This window comes from Boleophthalmus pectinirostris, unplaced genomic scaffold (genome assembly GCF_026225935.1).
Source record: "Boleophthalmus pectinirostris isolate CB_2022bp ecotype Guang Dong unplaced genomic scaffold, ASM2622593v1 HiC_scaffold_18, whole genome shotgun sequence".
NCBI classification, from domain to species: domain Eukaryota; kingdom Metazoa; phylum Chordata; class Actinopteri; order Gobiiformes; family Gobiidae; genus Boleophthalmus; species Boleophthalmus pectinirostris.
Window position 1 is genome coordinate 20,526,661 of NW_026571133.1, and position 24,189 is coordinate 20,550,849.

General features: G+C 37.3%; 1 protein-coding gene across 2 annotated transcripts; it reads right to left on the bottom strand.

The window, feature by feature from the left end:
- sfmbt2 (Scm like with four mbt domains 2) lies at positions 1–23,301 on the bottom strand. Of its 2 annotated transcripts, none has more exons than XM_020926351.2 (20): positions 23,148–23,301; positions 19,583–19,751; positions 18,990–19,084; positions 17,393–17,633; positions 10,871–10,959; positions 10,487–10,736; positions 10,297–10,394; positions 9,020–9,121; positions 8,655–8,885; positions 6,841–6,967; positions 6,598–6,711; positions 6,472–6,514; positions 6,154–6,218; positions 5,272–5,411; positions 4,397–4,506; positions 3,596–3,771; positions 3,285–3,451; positions 1,482–1,745; positions 852–974; positions 1–760 (listed from the first exon to the last, which is right to left on the bottom strand). In XM_020926351.2, exons 2-20 carry the CDS (start codon positions 19,671–19,673, stop codon positions 620–622), a joined length of 2,667 nt encoding a protein of 888 aa, XP_020782010.1. In that variant the 5' UTR covers positions 19,674–19,751; positions 23,148–23,301; the 3' UTR covers positions 1–619. The 2 variants fall into 2 exon arrangements, with proteins under 2 accessions (XP_020782010.1, XP_055009219.1); XM_055153244.1 differs by lacking the exon at positions 23,148–23,301 and adding an exon at positions 22,845–23,047.
- Between the last annotated feature and the right edge of the window lie 888 nt (positions 23,302–24,189).

The window sequence follows — 24,189 nt, forward strand, 5'->3', positions numbered from 1 at the left end:
TACAAATGGCTATAAATTTATTTTTTTTCTTATCAAAAATATCTCCACACATTTGCATAGATGGACACAAAAATAGCTTACAATATGGATTCCTGTGGTTACAACACGACAGAGCACAAAGTGCCATTTCCTGACCTTGGTTTTTAAAGTCTTCTGAGATCTAAGATATAATATACAAAGAAGCAGTTGAATTAATAACTTAATAGTTAATTTAAAGGTCTGCCTTGATTTAAATGGGGTGAATATTGTACTTTTTCATAAATTAGGACAAGAATAAATAATCCAAATATATTATGTTTTGGTTTGATAAATAAATTCTAATTTCCAGGACCAATTACATCACACAAAAGGAACCAATGTAAGTCAACACTTCTTAAACAAAGAAAACAGAAATGGATCATCTGCTTCTCAATACAGGTCACAAAGTTGTAGTTTTCTTTAACATACATTTCACAGACTTCTCCTTCAGCTTCAGCAGAAAAAAAATAAATCACACAATTTTTTGTCACATTTATCCACCTGAATTTCAGCAAAATTCCGGATATATATATAGTATTTTTCACCCAAACAGGAAGTACTAGGTAATTCATTCAGTATTAACATTTTGTGCAAGGCTCTGTTAATTAGCAAACTGTTTGTAAAAGGCAACTTTAACACGCTCTATGTGGTGACACAATTTGATGGCAGGACCAAGCTTCAAATCCATGCACTCCTGAACAGTGGGCAGCGTCAGTAGTAGAAGGGCCTGACCATCAATATCCTAGAAAGACATTATACATTGAGGTTAGTTTTTATTTTTTTTTTTAAACTAACGTTTATTTTGTCATTTTGATATGCTGGTCTTTGCGTACCTGCTCCTTAAAGATATTGGCCAAAGATGCGCAGTCTGTGGAGTTAATGAACTGAACCACTTCATCCACAGTCCAATCCAAAGGGTTTCTGTCAAGAACCAGCTGATTTTCACCTTCCTCCATCTACAAGCACACGACATACAGTGCATCGTATGACTTTGGAAAGATGTGGTCTTTGAGTTTTTCACACTAAATAAATCATATTCAGGCAAGTTTCAATTCAGTGCAGTACATACACCATTTCACAACATTCTGGCTAACATAGTATGACCAGCTTCTTCTGAACTGTGCTCCAATAAAAAAACAAGCATGTTATCAAAAATATGAAATTCCTGGATCTGTCTTCAGTTTTGCCCAGTCCTACAATACATACTGAACCTGAAATACTGAACCAGAAAAAAAAAAAGTATATATATATGGAGAGAGAGAGAGAGAGAGAGAGAGAGAGAGAGAGAGAGAGAGAGAGAGAGAAATAAAATAGCTGAAACTTTTTTTCCTTAAGATGTTAATTTCTAATTCTAGACAGTACAAGCTCAACACACAATGTACTTATTTATTTAGACTTTATTTGCCAAACTTATCTTTATGCCTGTTGTAATGGACCTGGCTAACATGATACACTTGACTGACCTGTACGTCCTGTTCTTTAGGGGGCTGGTACTTGTTGTCTTTCTGGTTGTATGCAGACAGGGAGCGGGTGGACCTCCTCAGCTCTCGGTCTGTGGACTCATGGCTGCTGTGTCCTGAGTTTGTGGCTTTACGTAGAGTTACAGCCCGACGTGGACGACTGCTGCTCACCTCAGCAATAGACGAGTCATCGCGAGGCTCAGAGCTGGTGCCTTCACTGCCTGAATGTAAAGTGAAGTCTTCGTCTTCATCTCCCTCGTCACTGTCCTGGATTACAAACATCGGATTATGTATTGTTAAGGAGGAGGTAATGTGTAAAATTTACTGAGATATGAGATACGAGATTTGAACTATATTACAATGGTCTGCCCTCATCATTGGCTCTATTTTGATTGATTCATACAGGAATCCTGCATAGCCCAGCTGTTGAGACTTGAGTTCTCAGAAAATTCTTCTTTTCACCTACCCCCTATCCCCACATATAGCTCTGTACTTGCAATTATTTAAAAGAAAATCAGACTAGTATAGTTTTGAGCAGGATCGCAATGGACTGGTTTCTATTATAGTCTTAGGTTAATATTGCTGTTAACAATGAATAAAATGAAAAATATAATGTAATAAATGTAAAATCTAGTTTGTATATACACTGCTGATGAAATATGTTTCCACAAACAAAAGTCACAACTGGACCCCAGAGGCATGACATTTCTGTTTAACACAGCGTTTCCTGTAATCTGTTGTTATGATCACAACACAGTCATTAAGACACGCAGAAACATATTCCCAAGAGACACATTTCAGCTATACACAGTAACACGTTGCGTTCTTTAGTGATTTTTGTTGAACAGGTCTTTTAAAAGCAAGCAAAAAATAAAAGTTTATTACCAAACCACCTCGCATCCATATACCACTACCAAATTTTTCGGAATTTAAATTGCACCGGCAGTCGCACTTTTTTTTTTTTTTTTTTTTTTTAATATTTATATTATTAATATAAATTGTATAAAATCAGAGACCAGGAACCCACATTTCATCTTGAAAAGCAAGTTATAGTAATAACAATAGAACAGAGAACAACAGGCTGTGAATACATTTCAACAGTTATTCAATTAACTATAGCATAAACAATATAACAAGTTTACCAAACTCTCGATCTCACTCCAAATCACTAAATCCATTCATCCTCTGGTGGTAAATGGAACACCTCTTCCTCATCTGCTTAGCTGTTGTCAAACCTCAGCATCAGTTCCAGTTAGAATTATTCTGGCCTTTCTGAATCCCGACAGGATGGTTTTGGTTGTCACTTAAGTCACTTACATTTTAAATTTTCAGAAGTACAGAAGTAATGGTGTGGCTCTTTCTGCAGGAGACATGTGCGGTAGTAGCAGATACTGGCACGCAAGCCTAGAGCGCCCTCTCGCGACTATCAGTGTGCAAATAATTCGCACCAGAGCATAAGTTGCATGACCACCCAAACCATGAAAAATAGTGTGATTTATAGTCCGAAAAATACAGTAGTTCTAAAAGTCAAGTGAAATTTTGTTTTTATAGGCCTACCACATTACTACTACTACATTACCAATGACAGTCACCATTTTGTATTGATTTGAACTGTAATGCATTCACAATTTATTGATGAAATCATGTAAATGTAGTATGTAGCAGGAAGCACAATTATCATGCCATTAATCACTAATAAAAAGGGCACTGGTATTACTTTATTTGTGCTGTCAAAATATCTCATATTTAGTTAAGTGAATCACAAAATGACACCTGTAGTTAGTGTTAAAAAGAAAGTGTCCTAACCTGTGGTGAGCCTGCATATGTGTAGTCCACAGTAGAGGAGCGGCGTTTCTTCTGCACAAAGATGGCTTTCCTCTTCTTCCTCCGTCGGGCTGGTTTGGCCTGATCGCCCTCAGTGTCCTCTCCTCCCACAGGCTTGGACAGTTTCCTTTTCTTTCCATAGTAGTAAGCTAAGGATGCACAGCAGCTGTTGAAAATCTTACACCCAAAACAACACTTAAGACAATTATACACTAGGGTTGTGCATGCTTTCATTTGGGTTTCTTCATAACTGTGGCTTTGGAAAAGATGCATTTAATTACATATACACTCACTGAATTTGGTTTTAGTCTGTAGTGAGCAGTTCTCTGGGCACTTGTCAGTAACAAGCAACGGGCTGAAGAGGTTTGGACAACACTGGAGCTTCAGACACACTTTTCGACAAAAGTCTGGAATTTGGTCTGCAATCCGGACAATACCGATAGTGGAGCGATATGTTTTTCCTTTGTATCTGAAAAGACAGTGTGGGAAGGATGTGGCATTATGACCCTATACTTATGAGAACAATAAAAATGATAACTATATGCAATCTGCTTGACAGTGAAAGATAAATGTTTGAATAAATCAGAAAATAGAGAGTAATATTCATTTAGATAAAGAAAAGTGTACCAAAGGCCTGGTTTAGTTTAGCCAGTTTGATGTTTGATGATGTTGTAATCCAGACTATACAGAAATTTACAATACATGGAAATTGTGTGTCTTATGAATTAAACATTAAACAATGTGATTTATTCCATCTTTTAGATGCATTTAAAAGGTGCACTAACTAACTTTTTCTGGTAGGGGGCTGATAGATGCTTGTCTATGGAAACTTAACTTACTAATTACTTAGCTCAGATCTGACCTGTAACTTGGCCTGGTTGCTGCCCCTGCATGTATCCATGGAGACAGATACTACTGGTATTACAATAGTATCTCTATGGAGTGACAAACCCTCTACCAGAAAAGTTGTATAGTAAAACACAACAAACAAAAAACAAAGAACTTTTGGGTGTTGGTAACATTTTAGACAATTATATGACAAAACAGTACACAAAGATTAGCTTTACAGAATCTTGGTGTACTGAGCTACTCACTTGGCTTTGAGGGTCTCCTCCTGACAGTCCCAGCTGTGACTCTCCATCTCCTGCAGCTCCTTCAGGACTCGCCCAGGCTTGTAGGCAGCATTGATCAGCATAGTAAGCAGCTGAAGGCAAACCACACCACACACATTATATAATATACATCTCTGACATGACTGCACTTAAGCATAATACAAGATCACAGCAAAATCAGGGATAGATTAGGCCTGTCACGATAATTACTATATTGTCTTATCGTTCAATATATGAAATCCCGAACAATATATTTATATACTCAATATCTATTGTGTATAATGCTGAGAGTTTTGCAAATTTTATGTAAAAAGTACAATTTGAGCTGTAGAAACCAGAATAAATTACTTCTATACCTAACTCCTGGTTCATTCTATTATTTATTTGTTGCAGTTCATGTTTTTTAATGATATAGTATATTTAAAAATTGTTTACTGGGATTATCCTGCTTTATTGTTATTGTGTTAGTGGCATAAAAATAGTTTCAATATGATTGTTAATCACAACACTTCACTTCAGAGATATATTGTGTTTCAAAATTTGTTATCATGACAGACCTAGTATAGATTCACACCACACCTTTCCACTGGTGCTTAAGTGTATGTCCACACAATAAACACACAAGTCCCAAGAGAAATTAAATGGTTGTTTAGCTAAGCATTGGAGCTGAAGCGCAGTGGTTGTATGTAAACACAATTGACTGACAGCTTCTCACATTAGGATGAAAAGACTGCTGTGAAACTGCAGGTGGCTAACAAGACAACATCTCACCCTCTCTGGCCCTCTTCCTTTAAAATGTGCATGTCATTCTTAACACCATGGGATGTGAAACAGGTGTAATCGTTACATAGGCTCACCTCTTTAAGAACAAGAGCGCATTTACCAGGCCCCACTGCCTGTGGCAATTCGGCAATCCTGCCTTTGTTGAGGTACGGTCCTGAGAAACATCGATGGTTTACAAATATCTTTGAGCAGCAGTATCTTCCATTTGCTGCACCTGCAAAAATGTAATTATGTGTTATGGCTTTCAACTTTAGGTCCTTCACAATGACAGTGAAGGAGCTATAGTTATAGTATATATAGTGAAAAGTGGCCAGTTGTTTGCATGGCTGTCATATATTAATTGTGCTCCTGTTTGGATAAATAGAATTGTTTTATTTTAATATAATAATACAGCAACCATTTTACATACACATTAATTAATACAGTGGGTCAATAAGGTTAATATAAAGGCTGGTCAGATGTGTAACATCAACTCTTTGGCCTGTCTGCTGCCCCTCACTAGTGCCAGCACCTGGAGCCGCCAAGCACAGGGTGAATAGCAATTAACTAAAGTCATGAATATTCACCATAGAGTGGGAGGTATTTAAAATGAAAACTTGAAAAAAGAGGGCATGGGTTTGAAGGAAACAAAGCACATCTCTCTTTTCTTTGTATCCAGGGACTTGCTGTACATTATCTTATGCACTTTTTCTCATGCAGTCAAGACAAAAGACGGGCGGTGTGATCCAGAGACAAATGGAGCAATGGAACAAAGGGGGTAATGGTAAAATTATGGTAACTACATAACGCAGTTGCAAATTGAAACAGGGAAAATCTAGAATGCAAGTAATGTAGAGTTAATGTGCAATGCAAGTATACATAATGCATACTGAACGAAAAGCTTACAGAATGGCAATTTATCTTAAAAGTTTTGGTTAAAATATAGAATTGTTTAGAGCGATTATACAAATAGTTACCTTGATCCATAGCAACAGGCTGGCAGTTGACAGGAGGAACCTCTTCTGACTGAGACTGAACTAACCTGTGTTACAAAAAAACGTAATTGTAAAGAAGGTTACAGTACCAACTGTTTTATGAAATTACTGATTTTGACAGTGATACTTGTTTTTCTACTGCTGTTGTTCTTGTACTTTTCTGTTGCAACACTGCAATTTGCACATTGTAAGACCAACAAGGGTTCTTTGATCTTATGGCCATAATTTGCAAACACGTGCAGTGCAGTTACATAAAAAATAACAAGGCTATATCAATACAAATAAAATGGAAATTCTTACTGTTTTTCTGGTTGGACCACTGCTATCTTTTTCTGTTTGGAAGCTGCAGGAAAAGCCGAGGTAATAGTAAGCTGTCAACAATTTACAATGATTTAAGAAGTGCTCAATGAATGTGTGTGTACGTACAGACAGGTTTGAGTGGAGGTGTGAGAGGATAAGCGTTGGCCTCACACCAGCCGACAGGAAAGATGTCCATAGACTCACTGTCCACAATGCACTCTGATAAAGGCTTGGCAACACCTGAGGCAGGGAGAAAAGGGATGCCACGTTAATGGCTAATGCTAGCTTTTACTTCAAACCTGAGTAACAGCAGGGGTGGTCTCACTTTTGCACATGTTACCACACACATTAGCATTAGGATGTGGCTACCTTCCAGTCGGAGCCACAGCAGGCGGCCAGTCACTTGTGTGATCTGGGCAACGCACACGTCCGACGGCTGCGCGGGGTTCACTGCCTCCAGCCACATGTCCTTGGCAAAGCCCCTTGTCTGCCATGTCTGGGCACACACATTTAACATGTAAACAAGAATCTCCTTAAACATGTAAATTTTGTGTAAAATGTGCCTGTTTGAAGTGTAAACTCACATTAGACTTTCAACACATAAATAATTCACACACTAAACATTCACACACTGATTAAAGGTCCTTTATTACACAAAATTGACTTTTAGCCATGAAGGTTGTCACCTTCTCAAAAACATACCCAACTTGTGTTTTGTTTGAGTAATCCTTTATATATGTCTATATGTGTGTATATATCTCCAAAGCTCAAAATGCTCTGGTCCACTTTGTGATGACATGTAGTGGTAGCTTTCACGTTAACAGCTACCTTTTAGCTTTTGTTCAGTAGAGATTGGTAATTCTAAGGCTAAAGTTATTTCAGTGATTCTAGTGAAGGTGTATGGAGTAAGGATCGATAGACTGATATATCGACCAATATAACGGTCAGCCAATATTATTGGTTGACATGGGCACTTGGAGACATATCGGCTATTAGCCTAAATTTAGCTGATACAGGCCAATAGTCTATGTGTGCATGTTATACCTTATTATAAAGGTTAGACTATTATAAAAGTTATATTACAAATATAACAGACAAATAAATGTCCTAATATGTGATGCTGCATCAGTATTTATTAGAGGAGTAATTTGTCTGTCTGTGACAGCATATTGTACCTGAATGCACCCCCAGGTGCTCTTGTTTACACCAGTGTGTTCTCACCATTCACTCTGAGGCAGCACTGATGCGCTGACTTTAAATGCTCTTGTGTCTGATCTAAGATTCTGACTATAAATAAAAGTGAACTTCAACTCAGTTTAGGCCAGAAACAAAACTACTGCTTGTTTCACTATACGCAGAGGACACACATGGGGCTGCTGTCAACATACTAGATTATATTCTTTTTATGGATGACTGTTTTGAATCAGGATTAAAAGGAATCTTATTTGTGAAGGCTTGTGATGAGAGGTGCCTGTATGAGCGGTGAGTGTTCCAAATGTGAAGCTACTCTTAATTCTTTCTCATTGGTTAGCGCTTAGCTGCTGTAAGCTACCACACATAACAGCCTGTTTTCTCTTACATTGGTCTAGTGTTACTGTAAAGCGACAATAGTGGCTGTATGCACATTTCGGGACCTGCATGAAGATGTAAATGCTCCGTGAATAGAGGTGTGAATGAATAGTAATTAATTACACACACATTTAGGCTAACAGCTAAAGGATAAGCGCTTGTTACTTAGGCTGACCTACTGTCCATGACTGTAAAGAGACACAATAGCAGTAAATGTAGCCTAAATAAACCCAATTTAAAATCCAATAGAGCCAGACCTAAATTTTATAAGCAATTGAATATTTACAGTGAATTTTTACATCACTAAATGTATCAAGTTAAAAAAAAAACAGTGTAGAACTTCCTGTCTTACCACATGACAACAGCGTTTTCTGTTTGACAGAAGAAGGGTTTGTGTGTTAAATACGTGTGAATGACACAAAACTCCAGGTATGTTTTTGATGAGGAAACGGCATTATAACATATATCAGAAAATGGCGTAATATGGGCCAATAAGGTTAGAGTTTGGGGCTACATTTTAAAACATTCTTTTATTTCTGTTTGTTTTTGTTTCACTGTTTCTGTGAGTTATCTTTGAACACTGTGAAACACAATGAAATGAAATAAAGTCTTACATCAGGGAAGCATGCGTCTGGAGCAGCCTCAGTACCACTCTTTTTCAGATAGTCGGCCCAATCAAAGTCCTGCCCCTCAAAGCCTCGAGGCCGCTCTAGGCCTGTCCTGTTCTTCAGACACCACTGGACGGGCAAGATGCCTGGTGAGTTCACGTGACACACCACTGACCAGGGTTTGGCATCCGCTGAAAAATCATCCACTGTCACTTGGAAGTAGTACTCATTGTAGACCTGCAATAAATACAAGGGACACTAACTTATTTTTAAACTATGTCACAAAAGTAAAACGCTAACACTATTAACACTATAGGCAAATGTATATAAAAAGTCTCTTGGTTATGGAGACGTTTTAGAGTCAGACTCACCTTCGTGACAGAAACAGGGCAAATCTGCATCTGATCCCACCAAGGAACCATCTCTAGCTTCATTCCAACCTTAAAGGTGTGCTTGGGCAGGTCTACATGGTCCTGACACAATAAAGTCAAGACTTAAATAAATGGGCTCCAATATCATAGACATACTTAAAGCAAGGCAGCCTACTTTTATGCACTATGTTGATGCTATACCATCTTTTTTTTTCAGTGATGATAAAGAAGCCCTTTTAAGTAATTTTCCAAAACAAAATAATAATGTTTTTCTAATAATACCCTGTGTCTAATACAAGTTCTGAATTTCAGGAAAGGTCAGATTTTGTCCTATTCGTGATCCACAGGCTGTGTGGATGTAAACAAACACACGTAAGGATCTACTCACGTCTCTTTACTTTTAAAGAATGCCTCACTGGATTTCTAGCACTGTTTTTTGGATTGGGTATCATTATTTGCGGAGGACAAATTTTAAGGATAATGTGGATAAGATGCTGCAGTTTATATTTACAGCTTTACAAAGGGTGAGTAATAATTATTTTTCACCATTTCCTGAGTATGTATGTTGTGCATCTGTGTCCGTCACTGCATCTGCCCCTGACGCTTTATTTTATTGGCTGCAGCATTGCTGATGTTTGGTGGTTACTATCTAAGAGAGCAGCTCAGAGGCACTGACACCACACACACGAGCTTCAAAATCACACACGAAGACAAAAGTCTCAACTCATGTAGTGTGTGGTGGCCTTTAATAATACATTTGACGTGATTCACAATGACGTTATGTATCTGTTCTGATCTGTGAGGATGTTTCACCGCTGGTGATTTTACTGAAATTGCATGAAGAAAAACAAAAAAACCACCACTTAAATCCAGGTTAAAAAAGCATTGTAACGCACGTTGTACTGAGTAAAATATTACCAATTTTTTTTTCTGTAATGCCTTACATTAATGCAAAAAGCACTGTATTACAGTAATTTGTTACTTTTGTAACGTGTTACTCCCAACACAGATTGACAATATAACTGAGACTCAACAAAATGTTACCTAACTGTGGTCTTTACCCTATTATTGTTAACATATATTAGGCTTATATCAGTGTTGTTTTAAATTAAGGCTTCAGTTTCCACTAGACAATTTTGTTTTCTTTATGTTATGCTGCTCCACAATCTGCATTTAAGATGCTCAAGGATGTTCAGAATAAATGCAGTGTGAAAAAAAATAAAAGTTTTATTTTGTGTGTATATATATATATAAATAAAAGATTTGTGGCAGCTAACCTTAAACACTTCTAAGGGCAGTGGGTTCTTCTGTCCCTCAAGTTGAGCTTCTTCTAAAGCCTCTTGCCAATCTGAGAGGCTATGCAGACATCTGAGCTCTGTCAATGAAACAAATAAGTGGATCTTCTTAAGAATGACTGACTTTTGATGGAACAACCATTGAAGCTAAACATTGACCAAAATAAGTCACCTGTTGGAGGCTCTACTGTGAGGCAGTTTTCTTGGGCCCATCCCAGGGGTCGCAACCGCACATTCAGGTAAAAGAGCCAGATGTCTCTGGTCAGGTGGTCTTCAGTTAAACCAGCATAACGTAAACAAAGCCGCCCCCCAATGTTCTTGATGACTCGTGCAGGCCAGTAGAGGAAAGGGTCATAAGTGTCCTGAACTTCTAACACTGATCCCTCTACAATCAAGTCCACTGTGTTTTTCCCCCTGAGAGGCTGCAGGAAAAAATAATTCAGTTATTTGAATAAAATATAGATTTACGGAAAAATAAATGACTAAAAATAAAAATGTGGTAGCCCTTATTGGATCGATATAAAAATATACACATAGTTTGAATTTGGATACTGACCCCTTCCAGCAGGTTGGCTGGTGCCGTCCTTGAGCCTGTGAGATCCTGAACGAGAAACTCAGTCCAGTCACTGTACTTCTCTTTAATAGCTGAAAATAGAGAGAGCACAATAAATAAGCAAAAGAATAGTCTTTTAACATATTGACTGACTTTGTAAGTAAGAGTGAAGACAAGCATGAGATTCATAAGACTCATTATTCTTACATTCTTCCTTTAATTTAACTCCTTCCCCTTCATGCAGCGCTTGAATGGTATACTTGCGCTGCTTGGATCTTACTAACAGATTGATATAAATGCATATTGTATTTTTACCATTGGGAGGCTAAGAGTTAGATCTAAAAGAGTTAGAGTAGGTAAGAAGTCATTTAACTGAAACAATGAAGAAACACAAAAAGGACAAAATCAAATTACGAAAATAAATATTCTATATTACTTTCCCCATTCACCATTTTTCAGTGCTGATAAAATAGCCACAAAGAGACAACATACAATCCAGTTTAATACCCTCTCCTTGTTATCTTTCCTCCTTTTCAGAAAATACTCAGCTCTAGTCTATTCTGAGGCAAATGTGCTGAGTGGCCTTCACTGCATGTTTTCTCTGCAAGTCAGCAAATTATACCAAAAAACCCCTCACATACAAATAACACAAACTTACACACAAACACACCCAGACACTTGTTGGAGTCATTGGCACACAGCCATAGTCACATTTGACTATATATAACATGGAAATAAATGTTCCATGCAGGAAAGATGAGTAGGATGAAAGCAGAGTGAAAGTAAACGACAATATAATGGCTGCTGTAGCAGGTGAAACTCGATTCATCTTATTCAATTACTATATGACAGATAAAAATACCAGGGAAACAAAGCAAGATACAAGCCTGAAATCTATTGTGATTATTCAATAATTTTGTATCATTTAGTTTCTTGAAAAACAGCTGTGCTTGCCATCGCCATAATCAAAATATTTACTAGGCATATCACGTACCACACTTTGAAGTCCGATATATATTGCTGAAGTAAATATAGACAATGAACGACAATATTGAAACAAATTCATAAGAATTATCCCAAAAAGCAATGTAAAAATGGACTGCAATAAACAAATAAATAAATAAATAGGAGAATGAAACACTTACATAGTTCATAGTAGTACATAGTGTCTATGATGAGTCATACAAGTTATTTATTCAACCCTCTACAGCTAAAATCTAATCGTAGAACAGAAAAATAACTAAAAGTACAAAGAAAGAAAAAAAAAAAAAAAAAAAAAAAAGGTATCCACAATAAATATTGGCACCATTATTGTTCCATCTAACATACAGTATACTGAACGATAAGTCCATATAGTAATTATTGTGACAGGCCTACTATGTACAAACATACTAACTAGTAATGAAGGCTATAATGAGCAGAGTGGAAAATGTTTGTATGAATAGTCACAGTCAGTGAACACCCTGAGCTAAGCCCATAGTTTAAGTACTGCACATATTGATAAGATATCAAATCCTTCCATGGAGATACTCCAAAAGTCCTGAAGGATCTATAAGCAGCTGGGCTTTTCAGGCAAATAAATTTAATTACCAACACTGGGCCATGCAAAGTCTTCCCGTAAGACATACTCTTTTTAAAAGCATGTTAATAATAGTGATTTCCTGTGAGTCTATTTTTTCTTGCTGCTTTAGCTGGACGATTGCGAAAAGACACAGTTCACAGACTCCAGCAGAAATAGATGAACTATTTTTACAGATCCTACTCAAATTAGTCATGAAGTGGTTCAGGGCTGAAGCCAAAACATTGACCTTCCAACTCCTCCTCTTTGTTCTGCTGTTTTCTCCGAACTTTCTTCACAGGTGTATTATGCTGGGGCTTTTCTTTATTCACTTGCTGGGAGATGACACAGGCCTGAAAGGCTTGACTTTCACATAGCAATAAGTGCTTAATTAACCTTGGAGACCAATTTTCGGGCAGCAACACCCCCATCCCTGCTTCGACCACAGACCCCTAAGCAATCTAAGATCCCCAGGAACTTCATAATGTATAGATTTGTACTTGTCCAAGTGATTAGGCTTTTTGAACCAAATTTTTGCATGCAATACAGTATTTGTAATATTTGCTAATATAACAACAGGATAAAGTAAAACAATCATATTTTAATTCTCAAAACAGCATTGGTAATAATGTCACATGCTCACAGGTCATATAGCCACAGCCTAGATGACATCTATTAAGGCTATCCTTCACAAACACTTGACATGTATCAGACACAAAGCAGCGTCATTTGCAGCAGACTTCGACAGGAAGCAGTGTGGTGAATTCATTATGCAAATGAGCTCTGTCAGGATCTGTGCAGCCAGCAGCACCTACACCACATGACGAAACTTGTGATCAGGAGTAAAACTTACTTTTGGGACCCAGCACATAATATGAGTCAGAGAGAGCTAAATGTTAAAGGACACTTTGTACAACTGAGACCAGCCATATTAAAGGTGCACTATAAATTAATCCCATACTGTGTAACATTCCAGGCAAAACAATAACATTTTCACTGAGACAAGCGAGTGGTGGACACTCCACCAGAAAAAGTAAATTTAAAAAAATTTCAAGTAGGGGGGAATTTTTTTTTTTGCATAAACATGCAGAAAAATGAACAAAAACATTCTACATACAGTAACCCTTTCCTACGGTGACGTGAGCTGTTATTAAGATGTTTACATTGTCATAATTGCTTTAGTTGTAAAGAGCTCAGTTAAATCTGTGTGCACCCATGTCCTGACTCACTTTGAGTTGGTTTAAGATTCGTTGTCCTGATGATAAAAAAAAGACAGAGCATTCAAAAAATGCATCTACAAATAATACATTTTATATTTTTTCATGGAGAAGCACTGAAGAAATGCGCTGAAATAATGTGTATGGGGACACACTGTCCACATTATATTATATTGGCAAGTGCAAAGAGATATTTGCTATTTTTAAGTTTTCAATTAGTCATACTGACTGCATCTTACTGCTTTTCTACAGCTTAGTTTGATATTTGAACAATGCTTAGTGTTGATCAGATGACATAGATAGATTAAATGTGATGCAGACACTTTAAATACTGGGGCTGTTATTAAGAGCACACAGGCTTACTGAATACATCACTTAGCAGGAGGGCCATGGTAGTGAAGGAGCTCAGAAGGGCTGTGGGAGGCAACAGTGACTGTGCAAGTTCGATGAGAGATTTAGCCCTATTTGTTTTTGTGAGTCATCAGATTCCACTGCTCTCCACTGCAGGAAATATGTGAGGCCTGTACTTGTAAAAAGACTTCTTTGGAAATAGATCACCAGTTTCTTTTTAAAACGAACAATGCACAATAAATACATTTTTCATTTTAGCTCTAAAATGTTGAATGAACTACGCTTTACAAAACAATTATTAGTAATAAATAAACCAATCAAATATGAAAAAGAAAAAAAAAGAAAAGAAAAATGCACTGCCAGCCATTAATATCTGAAAGGTTTCTTGTCAGTTGTGGATACTAGTTCAATTCAATAAAATTTCATATGAAACAAGAATTAAAATTTTGTTCCTTACTCCCAATCTTCTAAATAATAATAATAATAATAATAATAATAACAATAATAAACGGAAAAGTCCAAGTGTTCTTCGTTGGGGGATCTTCTTTATACTTTTCTAATCATAGAGAAAAATAAGAATACTACAGTCATAATTTTCTGCTGTTAACTTCATGATGTGTGACTTTTGCCGTTTGCTTATCTCACACTACAGAAGGTGTTTTTATCAGATCATTACGTTTCTCTGTGCACAGGAGTTATCTTAGGAGTGCAGCTCAGTGAGAGTGTCTCATTGAGTCACATGCAGCATGTGGCGACACATGGTCACAACTGTGAGGTCACTTCCTGTTTAGAGGTGAAGAAGGGAGGATGAGGAAGCAAGATGAAGGCCTATTATATTGACATGATATAATTTATAGCCATAAGCAGAGCTGCTAATTTGTGAGTCATTGTCAAGACGCTTACCTTTTCTCAGGTAAATGTTATATGAATAAAAAATACACATTAAATAAATAAATAATAATAATCTGAACATCAACAACATCATGAACTATGCAACAGTGCCAGCTGTATGTAAACAACCATAAGTTCAAAAACATGCATTCAATATTTTTATTGTTATTTGTTGTTATTACAAGAAAGTTTCTTGTTTTAAGGTGAAAAGTTTGTCATTTTAAAGTGAATATATTAGTCTCACATTCAATGCACTACATAGGAGCAAGTCAGTATATCGTGATTGATATAATCTGCAGTAATGAGCAGAGGAAGGTCAGCCAAGCCCATGCGCTTTTGTTTTTGCTTATGTTTAATGGGCTGGGCTGTTGTGGCATGTCGATGTGCACCTAACCAACCTATAAAATTGAAAGGTTTGTCCGTGTGCACAACTGTGTTTATGCCGCTTTGCAGTGTTTGGCAGGAGCACACCTGTGTGCCTGGACACAGTACATATTTTTCTCTGCTTTAGAATAAAAGCAGCATCTTTCTGATATGTGGGTTGAAGAAATTTGGGTTCCACATATGTTCAGCTCTCTGTTGTGTGGAGGGTATAGCGTAGGGGCACTTTATGGAGTGGGTGCTCCCAACACACCTGAACACAGCTCGCCAAGGAGCAAACCAGCCATGGTGCCCACGAATAGCCTTGGGGTGTTACAGGAGAAAAGACATGGCTAAATGAGTTCTTTTCAGTGCAGTTCAGTTCAGCCTCTTATGATCCTATCCTATCTGACAGATGCCATGTCTGAACAAACATTTTGATGTGGATGAAGGCATGTGCACTCTTAGGAAACAGGAGGCACTATGGGACATGGTGAGATCAGAGTGACCAGGCACACAAGTGTGTTCCAAATTGAGAAAAATGTGGCTAGTTACTGTATGCAGCACCAGCACAGATGTGTGTTCACTGATCACCCTTTATGATCAGTGGCACCAACCATTGGGTGACACAGACCTGCCACAACAGCCCAAAGCCTGTAAGGGTGTACCTGTGCTTCTGGATACACACAAACAGACATGCTCTGGATATGCATTCTGGTCTACAGGTGCAGTGGTACATCTAAACAGCAGCCTTGGAGTTTATTACAGGAGGCCTATGCCTACAAGTCTGCAGAGTATGAGTGTCGTGCAGTCTATCCTGTCATTAACCTTAAGCAAACTGATCCACGCTTGGCTCTTCCACTGCACATAGCTGCAGATCATACACATTGCTCAGACCTGCTTAAAGTGACTTGCCCCTTGTCATTGCATTGGACACATGATTAATATGTGCACATTAAAATGAGAAACTGATGCAGTTAAAACGTGACACTCAACATGTTAAAACCTGTAATAAGTACATTTAATATGATCAAAATGTTCCTGTTTTAATTTAATACTTTCCCTTAATAACAAAAAAGCTGGTAAAACAATTGAATCCATGTTTGTCAGTTGGTCCTCAAATATCATATTACCTCACACTACACTTAAATTCATAATATATAGCTAACTGATATTATTATTATTTTATGACATTATTATTTTGTTTTATTTCATCTCATCTATGTGCAAATTACATGACTATTATACAAGAGATTTACTTACTGAATCTCAAACAAGAAAGTGGTTGAAAATACCATCAATGATTGAGGAGGATATGTGAGCACAAGGACAACCAAGTCGCAGGGAAAAAGATCCAGGTCATCTCCACAACAACCAAGACACACACTATACATCCATCAGTGAAGAAGTGTCAAGAAAAATAAATGCTTTGAAAAGCCATCATGTAGATGAATCACCTTAAAGCAGTATCTATCTGTGTGAGTGTGTGTGTATGTATATAGACACACATACACACAGACACACATATTTATTTATTTATATATAAAAAAAAGGATGAAAAACAGATTAAAAAATTAAAACTATAGATACTAGATAACTGCCAGGCTGCGCTGCACAGTATATAGAGATTATTAGTACCCACCATGGTACTGTCTGGTTTCACAATGACTGAATCAAGATTTTAAATGTTTAACATATAAGATAAAGTCAGAATAAGATCCTATTTCCTTGTAGGCCTCATTTACCTGGTTTTAGCCCTGGCTACCACAGAAAAGACTTGATCATTTACATCCAGGTTTCAAACCAGTCCTTCCACAAATTTCTGGAAAGCATTCTTTGAAAAGTTTTGTGTGTGTTACCTTTATCACAAATCATCAGGCAGGGAAACTTACAATACTATACATCATATTTAGATAATATAACTAAAGCAGTATTTAAGAGGACAATGAAGTACATACTGTAGGTTAATTTCTTTTTACTCCCAAATAAAATGAAATCCAAATGATCAAAGAAATAACATAAGAGCAATCTGTATAATTATTGCTGAAGTGAGTTGAGGCCTAGCATTAATTATATATATATATTTTTTAATTTTCTAGTATTATTTAATCTTTCAGGAAACAGTTGCCTGGCCAGATCCAGGCTTACCTTCCGGGGGTATAAGGGTCTTGTTGTTCTGAGCACACCAGCCCACTGGGTGTAGCTCCGCAGTCATAAGATCACACCAGAAGTCTGCCTTTCGGTCCTCTCCATAGCCACTGTAACGTAGGAGCAGCAGCTGGCCACATGTGGTAATGATAGTCGCTACCCAGTATGTGTCTGGGGCACTCTTATTGGCCACTTCCAACTTCATTCCTGGCTGGAAGCTGCTCTGTAGACTAATCTCCACCTGAAGATGTAGAAAGGCAAATCTTAAAATCTTGTTTCTCTTGCCTAGTTAGGTTTATATTAGTTTTAAACCATGGGGCTATGTGGAATGCTGGAGGATAAATGAACTATGGTTCTATTTGAAATGGATAGTGCATTCCCACCATAGCCACAGGCAGCCATATAGGTCACTTCAGAGACCAACAGGATGTTCACATTCAACATGCACGCACACAACTGCATTGAAAGGGCCAACATCTTAGAAATAAATACAAAGCAAATGGCCCTGTGATTTCCTGCTACAACAATGCAAACGTGCTGTATTACTCTGGGCTGCTTATGTAAGAGGCGGTGCAACAGTTAGGGTTAGCCTCAGCCTCTGCGTGTACTGGGCCAAAAAGGAATCACTGCTTCAATTTGTCCAGTGAGAGAGAGGGCTGCACTTTACTGAATCACATTTTCTGGGGAATTCATGGTCCGTTTGCCAGTGACTCAATCCACTTACTAACAAAGCAATTTGGCTTCCCGAGAGGCCGCAGTTGCTCAAAGCATTGCACAATGAGTTCGTCTGACATTGGGGCTTTCATAAAACATATCTTTTAACCTCATTACATTCATCACTCCAGACTGATGTAAGGAGCTGAAATACTGACACACTTGTTTAAATCTTGAATTAAAGTCCTACACATATTTAGACTTGGGAGCAGAGAGAGGCTCCATGGGTCACACAGGAAGCAGAGGTGGATAAAGTCTTGCATCATCAGTGCCCTCTCCCATCTGCTCCTGCCCTCTGATGTAACAAGGTAATGGAGGCTATGCTCTGTAACATTTTTTATTTTTTTTATCGAATGCCATATAAAATTATTAAATGGTGAAGAAGTAGTGTTTTAGATTAATTTATATTTGTCATTTTCAAATAGCCATTGTATATAAATCACTTTTATTCTTTTATAAACAGATTTTAATTCCTAAAATATAGGTTGAAATGTATGTAACACTATTTCCAATGTTCTATATAAATTATATTCTGTTTTATTTTAGATATTAGTATGTTGCATTATATATGTTTTCTTTTGTCTCCTTTCTAATTCCAGACTTACAGACAATAATATCAAATAATGAATAATATCAAACAGAAAATTGTTTTCATTCATGCATCAGTAATAACAATAAGCGTGTTGAAGCTAAAACTGGCAAGGTTTGTTAGACAACTTGTGTCATAAGGAAGCAGAGCCAATCAGAGCCCTTGTCACAACATTATCTCAGCCCTACCAAAGTCTGACTCTTTTCAATATGTCATTAAAGGATTTTGCATATTGTCTGGAGCCATGGAGATTGTTTAAAGGTGCAGTGGAAGTGTAGTGGTAGTCTCTCTTACATGTTTGAAGTTGGTGTGGGGGGCTGCACTCCCACCCTTCTCCTCGATGTACTCCTCCCAGTTAAATTCAGCCTCCTCCTCGATGGAATCTGTATCTACAATTACAATCTCATGTCAATCATCTTTCACAGTCACCAAAAATAAGTATAATTCCCTAAAATAACAAATGCACTCTTATATAAATACGTGTTGTTTTTCGACACTGCAATATATTTTATGTAAACAAATCAACATTTGTCTGCCATAAATGTGAGTTTTTATTTTAAAACAAAACTATGACTATGACTTTCTATGCATATATGGTTGTATAATATGAGAAAAAAAATATGTACTTAACCAACTCACTTTTGAAGGAATAACTAAAAACAATGCGTAAACATAAAAATGTCAATTTGAGTGGAAACATATTTCTACGGCAATTAAGGCTCTAAAACGGTATAACACAACACAAACTTTAGGTTAAACAGCAGCCTGCCCCTAAGACAGCTCTGTACATACATTTCCACTATAAAATAATGTATCTCATCATTATAAATCATGGAATTTTTGATGTTATAGCCACAGTTTGATATATGCAACAATGGCCGACACACCTGTGTTCACTTCCTCTTCTTTGCCATTGGTTGGACTGTGAGACTTGACCACAGTGAAGGCTGGGTTTTGCTCTTGGGTGAGAGACTGCATTTTTATGTGAAGAGCAGATCCTCTGACTCCGTGTTCTTCAAGTCTGGATTAGTTCATCTCTTAACTCCCACAAGACAACTGGAGAAAAGATCAGATCGAAAAAGAAGATGTTAGATGAAATCCCTGGCACATTTTCATCTATAAAAGTTAAAAATGCACTATTTTATATTGTAATGAATGTCAGTCTTTATGCATACCAACATAAACTCAGAGACCAAGCATAAAACCTTTGTATATCACTGTTGGCAGGGAAAGGAGAAATAAGATGGTAGAAAGCCTGACATTACAGTCTGATCTGGTTGTTTGATGTCAATTTGTATTTTATTTTTGTTTAAGGTTATTGTTATAGATCTGATATCCATGTGGAGGATGCATTAACTATCAAGGCTAGTTTATTATCACATTTGTTGTGTTGGTCCATATCTCATAATAGAATATCTTTCACACCCTTGAAAAAAACAATGATAGGAACCCCAGTTCTTGCAATTACAAATATATTTCAGTCCAATGTTTTTTGTTTCATAATATTAATTTTAGAAAATTCAGATTACGGAAAAAGTAGCGGTAAGAGAAATCACAATGGGAGTAGTCTAGTGGAAACACCCCAAACCTAAAGACACAGTGCTTGTGCTGTGGATATTTACAATACAGACTTGTGAGGCTCCAAACTGTGACAGTCTCCCAGTGTGCTGCCTGTATGTGCCACCCCGCCCCCTCACACCCCCCCTGCTGTCCCTCTGTGGCTACAGCATACATCCATTGCGTAAACAACAAGCTGAGCTAATTTAGCTCACATGACGCTGCACGTTGCCCTTCTCCCCTCTCACAGCGTTTCAGTTTTTTTTTCTTACAAAAAGTCCTATGGTTTTCAATACCACTCTCAGTAATTGTGAAAACTCCCCCATGCTACAATAAAAAGTATCTATCAAATCTAACTTCCCTTACTCATACAGTAAGTATCATAAACATACACTCTATCACGCCATATTATGATTGTTTCATTTATGTTATTGATTTCATTCACAACAAAGTTAACTTCCTGGAGTTAATCTCTTTTGTTCTTATAAGGAAATATGCCACTGTCTAACAACATAACTGACAAAAAAAAAAATTCCCCATTTGTTTGCTTGCTTTGCAAACATAGAAAGGTCACATGCTTTATCTCTTGTAAATCCAGAATATGCACTTAAATCATGCTTTAGTCACATGTTCACTGGCCATACATCAATCAAATACACCCTTATAGTTCATCATGATATTTTTAATATTGTAATAGACTACTTAACTGAATTAACGACAATGAGTACTGATTTAGGTGTGCTTTCTCTTTATTGTGAAAGCACATAACTGCAGATAATACTAGGAATATACTCTTAACTGGAGAACTGATCAGAATAAATAGCTAAATAAATAACATCACACATTTAATTATAATAATTAATTTAATTGTAAAATTACAAAGAAAACACTGAATACAAAACAGTGATCTCCAGACATCACTTCTATTTAAAACAACTTAAAATGAACAATATACATTACTTCTACTATTGGTTTAGGCTAGATCAGTAGCCCACAGGGAATGACAGAAGCGATCCAGATTGGACACTAGGGATTATACTCTTGGAAGGTTAATCTAAAATACGGGCCATTTGTGCCCCCATGGTCCTCGTTGAGTAGAGGCTTTTATTGATTAGCCCCCAAAGGGAGCGCAGTGCATCCACGTGTTGTCCTGCCTTTTTCTAAACTCATCCTGCCAAAGATTTAATGGGGGATTTAGGAGATTAACTACCACTGCATGGTCTTGGCTTTTATTGCATTACTCTGTTTGGCCCTCCTCTCTCACAGTTCAATCTTCTAGTTCAACACACTGTCAGAACAATTAGTCTTCAATTGTTTCTTATTAATAATATCAAATCCAGTTTTAACATATAAGTAAGCAGACCTCAGAATCCATGTGAGCCATACACAGTAGAAGACTGACACGATTCAGAAGATCCTCATACCACTTTTTGTTTTATATCCTGTAATTGTAGAAAACATTCAAAAGAACTTTTCACACAGCCCTATCAAAAATGCAAATGATAACAACTGACCTTTGGGTTATTCAGCAACAGCTCAAGAGAAGCAGGATTTCTCATGTATATCATACTCGTTCTTATTTCAGAGTAACTATTGTTTTTCCATAAGAAGTTCTCCATTGTGCTTCCTCTTTTCCAACCTTTCTGGTCGGCATAGAAAACCGATCAGTATGACTGATTCACAGAGCCTTTTGGGCTTTTATTGTTTGAGATCATTATAGTGTCAATTCAGGTCTGTAGGAGGATTCCATGAGAATAATAGACTTCTGCAAAACCATGATTTACAGAGAGGAGTGACAGGATAAGGGATCAGATGCGATCCAAATAACCAATGATCTGTCTATTTAGAAACATTTTTGCAAGAAAATTTGGTAATTTAATTGTGGGATGTAAACAAGTACGTGCACAGTTTACGTTGCGCAAAGACAGAAAAACCTGAAACCATTCATTGTATTTGTAGTTATACGTAGATTCACTTAAAGAGTGAAGATAAAATAAAATGAAAAAAATGCAATCGAGAGGGTTTCGTGATAAAAGTGAAAGAGGAAACGTTTAAGTGCACACGAGGAAGATGAGGCAGAGGGAGGGGGTGTAGGCAGCTGAACAGCAGGCTGACTGGCACACAGCTCATGTACTTTGCACACTCAAAACTGCAGCGGAAAAAAACTCCCACCAAGCCGCCAAATTCACACAATGGATTTAATTCAATAAACATAGTATATTTGCACCAAACGAAACAGAATTGATCGCGGTAGCTGCTATCATTGTATTTTTTCCTCGTTCAAAGATTTTAAGGCGCAGTTTTTTCCTATACGAACACCATTACCCGCCATGTTGAAAGTGCATTGACATTTTAGCAGTGTGGGGTATTTTCCGCACCAACACAAATACCACAGAAGTAATTTAGAAACGAAAGATAAAAGTAGAAAAATGGCGATTTCAGACTTGCTATCTTCGCCACTTCGCCAAAAACATAAACTAAATCACAAGTATTTTTTTTCATTTCTTACATTTTCGCTTTTGATTAAAACATTTTTCTTCCAAAATATGTTGACTATGTTTGAAAATTATGAAATCAAATAATAACACTCACAAATCAACAAGAAGAGACTTAAACAGAATGAAACGAAACCTCGTCCTGTGTAATCTATTCCAATGTCCACTGATATCTGCTCGTTGCGCTGCGTGAGACACTTTGGCCAAGTTGAGCTCTGGAAAAAAACGTTCATGACTATTTTCGCGTTTCTACAGAAACAGCCTCGGGAGCACTTCAGGGTTTTAAGCGGAGGAGGAGAAAACCAACTCAACCCGTGTTTATTTCGTCGTAAGATTAAAAAGAACAGAATGTAACCAAAGAAAAGACGCGGGGGACTCGTGGGGCCATCACCTGTCTTACCTGTCCAAGTTTTTGTCACCTCTCCTTCTCTCGGGCTCCTGTTCGTTTCCTCTCCTCGTTCGCGAGTCCGAGTAGTGCAACGCAAGCGACGTCTTTCAGTTGCTACTGCCCCCGTTCCAATATGGCATCTGTGATCTGCGCATGTCCAAAAGAATCTACAGATATTTCCAAGCAACTCTCACTGACCTTTTATGTGTGATCAAATACCCCGGTGTGTCTCAGAAAAAAAGTAAATTATTTTACACGTTGTTGCCTAATTGACGCCTTTATTACACATGCAGTGTTGCGATCCCATAAGCGCTTTATCCATACATTTTATTTTAAATAAAGGGTAGGCTATTTACCAAACTTTCTAATGAGCAAGTTTGAATCATATAGGCTACAGTATTAACAAAAATATATTTTAACAAATCATGGGGTCTAACTTCTCGATGGGCAATTTATTTGATCTCTGCTGTGTACACAATAGCAAGTAGCTACATTATTATTCTTTTTCTTTTCTTTTCTTTTTTTTCTTTTTTTCTTTTTTTTTTTTTTTAAGGCGTTGTTATTATTAATTTAAAAAAAGCATTTGCCAAGCTAATTCATAGTTCTGTAGTTAAAGTCAACAGTATCCTCTAGTGGTAAGAGTACACTTCACCACATATTATGCATATCTTCCCAGTATACATTGAAAACAGCCATAGGCTATAGAAAGTCAGAATTAAGGTTTTATTGATAAAAGGCAAATGTGAAATTCATTCGTGTGACAAACTCCAGTGTTCTAAGGCGTCCCCAGCGTATAGACTTTGATGCTTAAATTGATTTTATCAGATATGTCAGTAATGTTTTCAAGATGAATCTGAAAGTGTTTTATCTACGTAGACGACGCCAACGGGCCTCAGATATCATGGGCAGAGGTGACAATTGTCTCATTAAAATATAGGCTATTATAAAAATAATTTTGATGGTGCCGCCGGAATGATGTAGTCCCATTTTCTTTTTGCAAAAAAGTGAAGAAGACGAGACGAAGGACGCTAACGACGCGCTCAGGACAGATGGT

What these genes read in the sequence shown, in the direction of transcription:
- sfmbt2 (XM_020926351.2), bottom strand. Translation starts at nt 19,673, where the DNA reads ATGCAGTCTCTCACCCAAGAGCAAAACCCAGCCTTCACTGTGGTCAAG. An exon ending in ACCTCCACTCAAACCTGTCT is followed by an intron (nt 6,515 to 6,597) that starts GTACGTACACAC and finishes CTTTTCCTGCAG; the next exon opens with CTTCCAAACAGAAAAAGATA. An exon ending in CCAATATCTTTAAGGAGCAG is followed by an intron (nt 761 to 851) that starts GTACGCAAAGAC and finishes ATGTCTTTCTAG; the next exon opens with GATATTGATGGTCAGGCCCT.